This window comes from Saccostrea cucullata, unplaced genomic scaffold (genome assembly GCF_032062105.1).
Source record: "Saccostrea cucullata isolate Sc308-1 unplaced genomic scaffold, CSIRO_AGI_Scuc_v1 ctg870, whole genome shotgun sequence".
Classification (NCBI taxonomy): domain Eukaryota; kingdom Metazoa; phylum Mollusca; class Bivalvia; order Ostreida; family Ostreidae; genus Saccostrea; species Saccostrea cuccullata.
The window spans coordinates 25,299-36,430 of NW_026930195.1; the positions used below are offsets into that span (position 1 = coordinate 25,299).

The window sequence follows — 11,132 nt, forward strand, 5'->3', positions numbered from 1 at the left end:
CGAGTGTGTCGATCGATGGAATGTTTTAGAATTCATAAAAAGAAGAAAACGATCAGAGGTAAAGAGTACCCGAGTCAATGCGATTCTATTTATCAATGCAGAACATGTAAAAAAACAATAAAAAATTTGGAAAGAATGCCTGAGAAGCATGTATGTGGTGAGTGGAAATGCACTACATGCTCTCAATACCAAACACATGAACACTTCTGCTTCCAAAGAGGAATGACTGTGGATTTGAAAAAAAGAAATAAAAAATTTATCTTTTATGATTTCGAAACTCGACAAGATGAAACCATACAATGTGAAAGGGGATTTCGACCATCACCAACAAGATGTAGGAAATGTGTTGGTCATGAATATCAATGTAGTGATTGTCGACTCTGTAAGAATTGCCGCGAACCCCCCTGCGGTCTCTCACAACATAAAGTAAATTTTGCAGTTTTACAAAAAACTTGTTATAAATGTGAGAATGTTCCACTAACACCCGAATCAACATGCGCTAACTGTGGAACACGTTGTAAAAATTGTTCGAAGAGTGTGAAAAATTCGTTTGTAAACCCACCATGTGATAACAAATGCGGAAAACGAGAAATTGTGTTTGAGGGGGATGATACCGCAGAACAGTTTTGTTCTTATATCACACAAGAGCACAATGCCGGTTCAATTTTAATTGCCCATAATGCAAAAAGTTTTGATTTATATCCTGTTTTGGAAGTTCTGATTGATCGTCACTCAATAAGACCTGATAAAATTATTTACAATGGTTCGAAAATTATGTATATGCACGTGGGAAGAAAACTTAATTTAACATTTCTAGACTCATTGAATTTTCTGCCAATGAAATTGGCCAAAATACCTGAGACATTTGGATTAAATGAATTGTGCAAGGGGTATTTTCCTCATTTGTTTAACACTCGTGAAAATCAAAATTATATTGGTTCTTATCCTGATCCCCTTTATTTCGGTGTTGAATCGATGCAAGCATCAGAGAGAAAAAGATTCATGGAATGGTATGAAACCAAAAAAGAACATGAAATATTCAATTTTAAAAAGGAGATGTTGAAGTATTGTAGATCGGATGTTGACATTTTACGTCGTGGTTGTTTGGAATTTAGACGAATCATGATTAAGGTTACACAGAAAAAAACTGTGGACAGAAAAGACGACGGTACATTGAAAATATCAACAACTCTTGGTGTTGATCCATTTGACCATGTTACAATTGCTAGTGTTTGTATGGCTATCTATAAAACTCTTTTTCTGGAGGAGGAAATCGAAATAGAAATTAAAATGTCTGACTCAACCAATCCAATATCCAAATGGTATAAAGTTTTCACTGATGGGAATCAATCCAAATTCATAGAAATTGGGGATAGTAAATTTTCCTTGGATGTAATTAGTAAAGACCCTAACTTTCAAGTTGGTCAAACACGATTTCTTAAAAGCCCAATAGCAGCTGTTCCTTCTACTGGATATGTTGCTAGAGATAATTACAGTAAGATTTCCATACAATGGCTAGAATGGGTTATGGAAAAAAGTCGTTTAAACGGCATACCCCTTCATATACGCCATGCACTTAATGGAGGAGAAGTTCACATACCAAGTACAAACTACAGATGTGATGGTTTTTCGGACTATACAAAAATACAAACAAAGAAAGGGACGATATACGAATTTTATGGTAAAGTATTTTACCTTATTTTGTTACATAATTGATAACATTAAATAATAATGAAATTATAAGTTTTCACTCATTTTTTTTTGTAGGTTGTGTATTTCATGGCTGTCCTAGCTGCTATCCAGATGATAGAAGCACCCTGAAACATTCATCGACAGGGCAATCAATGGAAGAATTATACACCATTACTAAGAAACGAGAAAAGGAATTAAGGGCATTAGGGTACATTATAGTTTCAATTTGGGAGCATGACTTTTTGAAACAATTGAAAACGAACAAGGTTTTGAAAGAATACGTTGCAAATCTAGATATTCAAGATAGACTTAACCCTCGAGAAAGTTTCTTTGGAGGGCGCACAAACGCAATTAAACTTCATTACAAAGCAAAAGATGATGAAAAAATTCATTACTATGACTTTACCAGTCTGTATCCTTGGACTAACAAGTATAGTAAATATCCCATTGGACACCCCGAAATTTTAACAGACGACTTCAAAGACTTATCCCAGTATTTTGGATTAGCAAAAGTTAAAGTATTACCACCAAAAGGATTATATCATCCAGTCCTACCCTACAATTCAAATGGCAAGCTGAAGTTTCCTCTGTGTAAAAAGTGTGCAGATGAAGAAAACCAGGATACATGTACATGTTCTATTGACGAAAGGTGTATTATCGGAACGTGGTGTACCCCAGAATTAGAACTAGCAATTTCAAAGGGATATGAAGTTTTAAAAATTTATGAAATATACCATTTTAAGGATGCTACACAGTATGACAGATTTTCTGGTCAAGGCGGGCTCTTCTCTCCGTATGTTAACATGTTTCTTAAAATAAAGCAAGAGTCGTCTGGTTTTCCATCGGGATGCATTTCATTAGAAGATAAACTTGAATATATTCGTCAGTACGAAGAAAATGAGGGCATTCAATTAGAATATCATAACGTAAAGAAAAATCCAGGTTTACGCTGTTTAGCAAAGTTATGCCTTAACAGTTTCTGGGGAAAATTTGGACAAAGATTGTTGATGCGACAGTCAGAATTTATTCACGAATCGGAAGCAGAAAAGTTTTTTAAACTTTTGTCTGACGTTCGAAAAAATGTGAATAATTTTCATATAATCTCAAATGACACAGTGCAACTAGAATGGATAGAAGATCCCTTGTTTCCAGGAGTTGATAACAAGACCAACATTTTCTTGGCGTCGTTTACGACCATGTGGGCACGATTGAAATTATACAGTGTTCTGGACATACTTGGAGAAGATGTCTTATACTTTGACACAGATAGTATAATCTTTAAATCCAAAATTTCTGACGATCTTCGTCGACTGCCCATTGGAAACTACCTAGGTGAACTTACGAATGAAATAAAACCCCAAGATGGATTTATCACAGAGTTTGTATCGGGTGGACCAAAAAACTACGCTTACAGGACATTGTCAGGAAGAGAAGAATGTAAAGTTCGAGGATTTACCTTGAATTGGAAAAACTCGAAACTTATAAACTTTGATGCTATTAAAAGTATGATTTGTACCGGACAAAACGACTCTGTGACAATTACGAACCCATGTAAGATATCCAGAGACAGTCGAAAAAGAAAACTTTTCAACCGAATCGAAGAGAAGAAATACCAAATGGTTTATACCAAGCGTAAAATCTTAAGTAATCTGGACACACTTCCATATGGATATTAACTATATACAAGTGATTAAGATAATCAATGTTTTATTCAATAATTGATTAAAATAATGTTTCATTTCTTCACGCTTTTAAAATAAAAATATTGAACACACAATATCGTTTTCATTTATAAAAAATAAAAAAAAAAGAAAGAAGAGTTTTGTCGCATTCATTCATTGTAGAATTTAAACTGTCAGTATTTTATCCAATTAATACTTCTTATTCTGTCAATAGTACTAGTCCTCCTTCTTCTGGTGATTTCACGGATACCCGGTGGACATCCTTTGATTTGTTTTGGCGTAAATGTCTGTAATTTCTGCGTGCAAGTATCTTCCTCTTGATCATGTATGTCAACATTTTCGTTTAAATCCATTTTATTCTCAGATGTATGTTTTAGAGAATCACATTCACTCATCTCTTTTTCCTGGCTATTATCTGTATCCAATTTGATAATTTTTTGGTACTTTTGTTTGGGGATAAGAATTAATTCCCTAGCCATTTCGATCTAATCTATCAAAATATTTCACGACTGGATTTAAAATCCAGACTAAAAGCTTAGGATTTTTTAACAAAATTGCACGTTTTCGTTTAGACGTTACTTCTTTTGAGCCAAGAAGACGAATGAATGAACTAAAAGGTTTCAAAATTTTTATGTATCTTCCGTGTAATGGAAAAGATCCTGTATATATGTTCATTGCTATTTCGCTAATAGCATGTAATTGCTGCTCTGTAAGTGTTTTGATAATTGCCCGCTGTTGATTGAGATCAGCACGAGTGAAAAATCTAAGAAATAATAATTCCCTCCGTATTTGTCGAGTCATTGTTCCGAAATACTAGATTTTCAAATTGTAAATCCTTTTTAAATAGGTTGATAAATTGTGACATCTTCATTAGGAAGTATATGTGATCTTAGCTGATAATTTTTATCCTGATTTGGTTCTAAGCAGATATGTAAATATCCATATTTTTCACGCGTAGCAGATTCATATGCCGATTTAAAATAGATTGAATTTCCCGGAAAAAGTTGAGAACCTAATGTAATGACCTGACGACAGTCTCTATAGTTCTTAAATAAAATTACATTGAGGCAGTTTAATGAAATCGTTCGAGCATATTTTCCTGGAGGATAAAGATTTTGAGTCAGAAATATTACACTGATATTACGATGATGGCTAGTAACAGTAAAAAGCTGTACACATTCCTTCGATTCTGCAATTTTTATCATAAGGTCATCCAAAACTAATATTGTATGATTCGATTCTTCTGAAAATAGCTCGATGTCTTCATTAGAAGGAAGGCCTTTGTGAAACGTTATTTCAGGTATAGTTTTTTTCATCTCATCAAAGATTTCTTGATATTCAGAATATGCATAAACTATCTTTTGTGCTGGCCGTATAAACATTCCATATGCACATTCTAATAATTGCTTTGTAAAGTACGTTTTTCCACTCTGAGTACTACCACTTATTAAGATGGTAGTTGGTACTGAAAATGGAATCAAAGCCTCTTTTTGCCACCAATTAACAGTAGATACCTGCTCCATGTTACCACTAAAGCAGTAAATAATAAACTACAAATTATTTGTTCCGTCCATCTATTTTATTTAAAAAAAAGAAATTAATATTTCTACTAAACAGACTATATTATAATTTACCTAAGATATCTGAGCATAAACTTATATACATACATGTCATTCATATGTAAATCATTCGTAAAACTAATGTACACATTTAAAAAAGACTTCTTGAAATACAATCTCATTATCAAAAAATATAACACATACAATCCACAAAAATCTGATCCTCTGGACTGAATCCTTTGTTTGTTAAAGGTTACTTTGCTACTATTCCTTTGCAAAAAACTTGCAATATCTCGATTTTGAGACGGAGATTGTCCAAGACTATCAAAATACTCAGCATCAGAAGCATTGCGAATAATGATGGCAACCCAGTGTTTACCCGGTAGCGGTAAAGGTTCAGTGTTAACAATAAAAGCACTTGGATATTGAGAAACCTTATTTGGTAAGGTATTACATGCAAACACACCCTGTACAAAATTATCAAAAAGATTATTATTATTTTTAATAATATTTTGCAACTGTAACGTATTCATGGTTGAATGTAGTTGATATCACGAGCTTTGTTAATTTCAAGCAAGGCTGAGTAAGTTGAAAATACCACGGCGTTTAAGGCTTCTGTAGTAGCAGTCTTAAATTTCAGCTCTACTCTAGTATTTCCACGACGTATCAAGTTTATATACTCTTCTCCAAATCCACAAGGATTGATAGTAAACACGTAAAATGCATAACCTTTCCCAAAGTCTTCTCTGTCTATGTATAAGCCTGTATCTTTGTTCCACTTTCCACAAGGTTCAAATAATCGCGCATAGGCTGAAGCATAGTTTCCAGCTTCGAAGTCCAATTTTAATGGTCTACCGGGTATACTTTCACCGTTAATATAAACACCCACATCTGTTATTGCATACGGTGCAAAATTGAATGGATTGGCTGAGTAGTCTCCATTAACAGCACTTTGAGACAATAGACCAATTATTATACGATCAGGTACAGCCTGTGGGAATATATTGTCCCAGTAAAATTCCGTAGATCCTTTCGGTATGGTATTCATCTTCACTTCGTTTCTTGGTAAAATATATTTGGCTGGGGTAGATTCTATCTGTTTACTGTGATTGATTAATACTCCAGGATCAACTCTCACTTTTGCAACTTTATACACAACATCTAAAAGTTCTAGTTTGTAAGCAGGGGATGCCTCCGCAGACATGATAATAAATGGTATGCATGATCGGAATAATTTCATGTAAATATCTACACCATTGATAAGGTACTTATCAAGGTCAAATATATCTTCCATTAAGCTTCCTTCCATTTCAAAAACATTGCTTTTCTGTGTATAAGAATATCTTTCGACTAAGCCTGCATTTCCGCCATTATATGCATTTGGATCTGCTAAATTCCCTTCGTCTTTTGTAAACAACTGCGATTGTTTCTGAGATAACAATTCATCTCGACCGCTAAATAATACGGTTTTCATATAAGCTTTCCAAGGGTAGTTGGTAGTATTCAGAGATATTAATTTGTTATTCAAATAAATATCCATCTGGGAGAAGATGCTTTGTAAAGGCAAATTTATTATTCCGGTTTTTTCAGCCGCAGCCAAAGCTTGACCATCAGCTTTTATAATCCTAGCTTTAACATACAGTTTACTTTTCCTGAGATCAATATATTCAGCTCCTGCTCCAGACACAACAATTTCAATTGGAGTATCTGAGGCACTTATATTAGAAATCGGTCTTGCTTCCGTATAATAAACCTTTTCAACTGCAACCTGATTGGATGGGGAGGCAAAAAGGGAAAGTTCCATAGGCTGAGCAATCTCTTGGTTTTCACTGCTAAGGAATGACATTTTTTTTCTAAATTATTTTTTGAAGATGGTCCTGAAACTGTCAATTTTAAATTCCCTCTTTTTTGAAGTTGTATTTTTTCTTTTTAATTTTCCAACATTAGTTATTTTCTTTTTCTTCGTTATTTCCTTCTTTTTCGGTGATTTTTTCCGATTCAATCTTAAAGTCTTGATTTGCTTAATGTAAGTTTGCTGTGATTTTTTCAAAGGTACGCTCTTCTTGGTCTTCTTTATTGAAGTGAAATTGATATCACCGAGGTGCCTTTTTATACCCTTTTCCAATTCAACATGTGGATTTCCCTCTTGAACATCCTTTTCATGTTCTGAGATAGCTCGTTCTTCGACGGAAGCTAAAGGAGTTACCAGCTTAGTTGTTTCAGGGTTTTCAAACTGTGCATGTGGCTTTACAGGAATTGAATACGACTTCTTAATATTACTACCTCTCCCTGTCTGTTTTGGTTTGTACATATAAGGATTGAATTTCTTTTCAGCCATATTTTTATAGAAAGTCTCCCAAAGTTTAGGATCGCTTACGTATGTTTGACTATTCATTATAAAACAAATGGAATTTTTTTCAGGTGAAGCGTTATGGTCACTGGAGCGTCAAAAAAAGAAATGAGATTTCCAGCTCTGTCAGTGAGTTTTATACTAATTTGCTGAATTTGGGTATTTTTTATAGGTACATAATATGGTGAAGTATATATAATATTATCTTCTTTTCTATCTCCCAGGAAAATTCTTCTTAATAATTGCATTTCATTACCTCCTATAAATGTTTCCTCACAAATGTCACAACAAACATATATTTCTGATTTCTTTTGAGATGGAATCCAGCTTTTTGTAGAAAATTCAGTTAAACCTATCACCCAATAGCCATCAAATTGTATCTGCTTATTAAATTGAGCCCTAAAGCACTGAGGCCTATTATCAAAATATTCTGTACTGTCTGTTGATGCTAACACCATCCGTAGACTCATGTTGAATGGAAGAAATCCATTTGAACACTTTAATTTATTTATTTATTTATAATTTTCAATTGATCTCTCAGGTAACCAAGAGTTAAACTTCTTTGGCCACCCTTCCCATTTAACCAAGACCTCAGTCTGCCCGTTTCTTTTCCTTTTTTGAAGCACTTTTTCTATGCGATAGAGAATATCGTCAGGTTTTTGAATTTTTTGCAGCTCATACTGATAAAATGTTCCCTGGATTGGGTCATCCATAAGATCATTCAGCTTATAAATAGGTATTTTCCCTCGCAAATAACGTTTCACCACTTTGAAATATTCCTCTGACCATTTTTGCTGATAGTCTCTTTGAAATGCACGTTTCAGTTGTGTCATTCTTACATTATCACCTATTTTGAATTTAAATATTGTTTGTTTTTTCTTTCCTTTGCGCTTTGGATCATTATTTTGTTTTCCTTGTGCTAAATACACAGATAATCTAGTTTCGTCTGCATTTTCGGGTTTTACGGAGGCTGGACTTAGTCCACCGAGAGATCTGTGGGGTCGTTCATTGTAACTTTCTACAAGTTTTTGTAAAATTTCTACGTATCGATAGGTTTGGTTTTTAAAAAAATACCGATACATCATATTTTTTATTGTTCGTATTACTCTCTCCGCATAATTAGCTTTTGTTTCATTTTGAGTATATATTATATTCACATTTTCTTTCACTAGATATGACTTGACCCATCGATTCTTAAACTCACTTCCCTTGTCACTTCTTAGAACTTGGGGTTTTCGACCATATTTAAATATTTTCTTCAACCCATCTATGATATTTTGATGATGTTTTGATTTCAATGGAATAATGAATAAAAATCTACTAAATATATCAATTAAAACTAGTAAGAATCTAAATCCATCGTTTTCTGACGCAATGTTGCCAACATCGGCCAAATCACCATCCCACATAGAATCGATAGTGTCGACAATAACTTTTGAACGATGAAATTTCCTTCTGATTGGTTTAAACAAACTGTATGCGTCTTCATTATTGAGAAACTGTTTGATTTTTCCTCTACCGAGTTTATATTTTCCTTCCTTCTTAACAATTTGATACAGTTTGTCCGGCCCTGAAAAAGCAGCAGGACTACCAGGATGAAAATATATTTTCTTTAGGTAGTCTTTATAGGTTGACATATCTTTTCAAGTGTGTAATATGTTTGATATATTGCTCATTTTATATCATTTTTTTAGCAACAAAAAAAAAAAAAAAACAAAACAAAACAAAATAAACCTTACATTCATTTTATTTTTAAAAGATCGCATATTCTCAAACATGTAATGAATAAAATATATTTTAAAAGATTTAATTTTTTTTAAATATATTTTTAATTATGCATACATAAATATGATTTAATATTGTATAGATTAAAATCAAATACAAAATACAAAGTGTGCAAAAGATATACATATAAAATATTATCTCTCTATATATAAATTGTCATTCCGATAGAAATGTCACTTTTTAATTTGATGAACGTGTTCTGTTCATAGAAAATCCGATTCTTGATAAATTCTGCCATTGATGGATATTTACAAGAGGAACGCAAATGTCATTTTCAGTTGGATAATCATCCTGACATTTCTTTAATTCTATTCCCATACCATCTTTTGAAACACAGGTTCTCAAAAAAACATTAACAGGGAATTGTGACTGTTCCTTAGGGTGACAGGTTTTGTTCTGGCGCAACTTTTCAAACTTCCCTATTGCACTATTTGACATGGTTAGAGATCTTCTGTTTGACTCTTTAGACAAGTTAACAACTACAGAAGTCAAAAACAGGACGATAAGAATCGTCATACCAAATAATTTAGTAGCTGCAATGGAACTTTTTAACCTGTCTTTAGATGTTGCTGAGAGGGTTTTATTATAATTCTTTATAATGTCATCTACAAATGGAGCAAATTCCTTTTCCGAAATAGCAACAACCTCAGTCATCTTTGTATTCTTTTTAAATAACCCATTTTTTGAATTCTTAACACTTATATATGAAAATGTTTAAATTGTTTGCATCTGAATAACTCTTCAAAAGTCAAATCCAATGCAAATGTCCTCTTTTTCAGAGTCGTTGTCATCAATATTGAGGGATGATATCTCCTGTTCAGAATCGTCTGCGTTACATTCCATTGAAAGAGATTTCGATTCTTTTGGAAAGGGGGTGCATTCTGGGCATGAAAGCATTCCCTCTTGGTTCTGATGGGATTCACTAAACATACAAAGTTCTACATTGTTTAGTTCAGGGACATAATCATGAAGCTCTTGTAAAGCAGCTTTTAATCGAGCAAACATTGTCTTGTTAAGACATACTCCTTTCTTGGTAGGTATTGGACTTTCAACGCTCTCTGGTTTCCAATAATGTCTTACATCAACTGTAGCAAACTTTGGTGTTAAGGAAACAAATACACCTCCTCCAATATGCCATTGTATTTCCGCAGACTGTCTCCAGTAAGTTTGGAGATAGGTGTCAATCTCCTCAATTAATGATTCAAATTTCACCCAGCGCCCTAGGTTAAACGTGGCTCCTCTTTTTGATGGGAACATTCCTCCATTATTCTCTATGAAATGACGTAAATGGATAATAATATCACCTCTGTAAACTGTGGCCGTCAGGAAAACGTTATTTTTTTCATCCAAATTTATCTTACATCTTGTTTCTGTTTGCTCTTTTCTTTGATGCGGAGTGTTTGTTCCTTTTTTGACATCAATTATTAGTGATCGAGCTGAAGCTAACTTCTTTTCGTATTCTGTCAATGTGCTGTCGTCATAATCATTCAGTAGGAGTTTTGATAAATTAAGATGCCCCGATTTCATAAGTGCCTTGTGCAAACCTGTGAAAGCTTTGGGTCCTCTCCGTAAAATGATGCTTATCAATTTTCTATTTTGTTCGTTGTTAGTTCTCTGTGAGCTTATGGTTTCTCTCATGTCTTCTGTAATAATCCCGTCTTCATAGAGTCGCTGTGCCACCCAAGTTGCAGTCATATTTTTTACCAGAAGTGAGTAGTTTTTTTTAATGATTTCTTTGTGCTTGTCATCCATTCTGACAGGTGTAGACTACTTTTTGCAACAAATGAAAATTCAGTTTCAATTTCTCCTTAAATAGTAGAATTTAGTAGGTCAGGTCATCTAAATAGGTCATGTATCCTGAGGAAAAAGGTCGACCTAATAATTCGCAATTGAGGTCATGACCTGATTCATTATTTGACCTGACCTACTTAAGTGACCTAAGCCTCCGTGTTTTGACCTACTTAGGTGCCTATGACCTCGGTGACTAGTGTTGACCTGACCTACTTTGGTGACCTTGACCTCAGTGACCTGACCTTGACCTCATTTTGGCTTTAGAAAAGTGAG

The 11,132-nt window shown here is 33.8% G+C and overlaps 3 protein-coding genes across 3 annotated transcripts; 1 reads left to right on the forward strand and 2 right to left on the reverse strand.

Annotated features, from left to right (window-relative positions):
* Positions 1–1,122: 1,122 nt before the first annotated feature.
* On the forward strand, positions 1,123–3,368 carry LOC134283217 (uncharacterized). Its single transcript, XM_062765665.1, has 2 exons — positions 1,123–1,495; positions 1,768–3,368. The coding sequence occupies exons 1-2, from the start codon at positions 1,123–1,125 to the stop codon at positions 3,366–3,368; spliced, it is 1,974 nt and encodes a 657-aa protein (XP_062621649.1).
* A 2,094-nt stretch (positions 3,369–5,462) lies between these two features.
* Positions 5,463–6,779, reverse strand: LOC134283218 (uncharacterized protein F54H12.2-like). The gene has a single exon (XM_062765666.1). It carries the CDS (start codon positions 6,777–6,779, stop codon positions 5,463–5,465), a length of 1,317 nt encoding a protein of 438 aa, XP_062621650.1.
* Positions 6,780–9,809: 3,030 nt separating this feature from the next.
* LOC134283219 (uncharacterized) lies at positions 9,810–10,763 on the reverse strand. Its single transcript, XM_062765667.1, has one exon. It carries the CDS (start codon positions 10,761–10,763, stop codon positions 9,810–9,812), a length of 954 nt encoding a protein of 317 aa, XP_062621651.1.
* Positions 10,764–11,132: the final 369 nt, after the last annotated feature.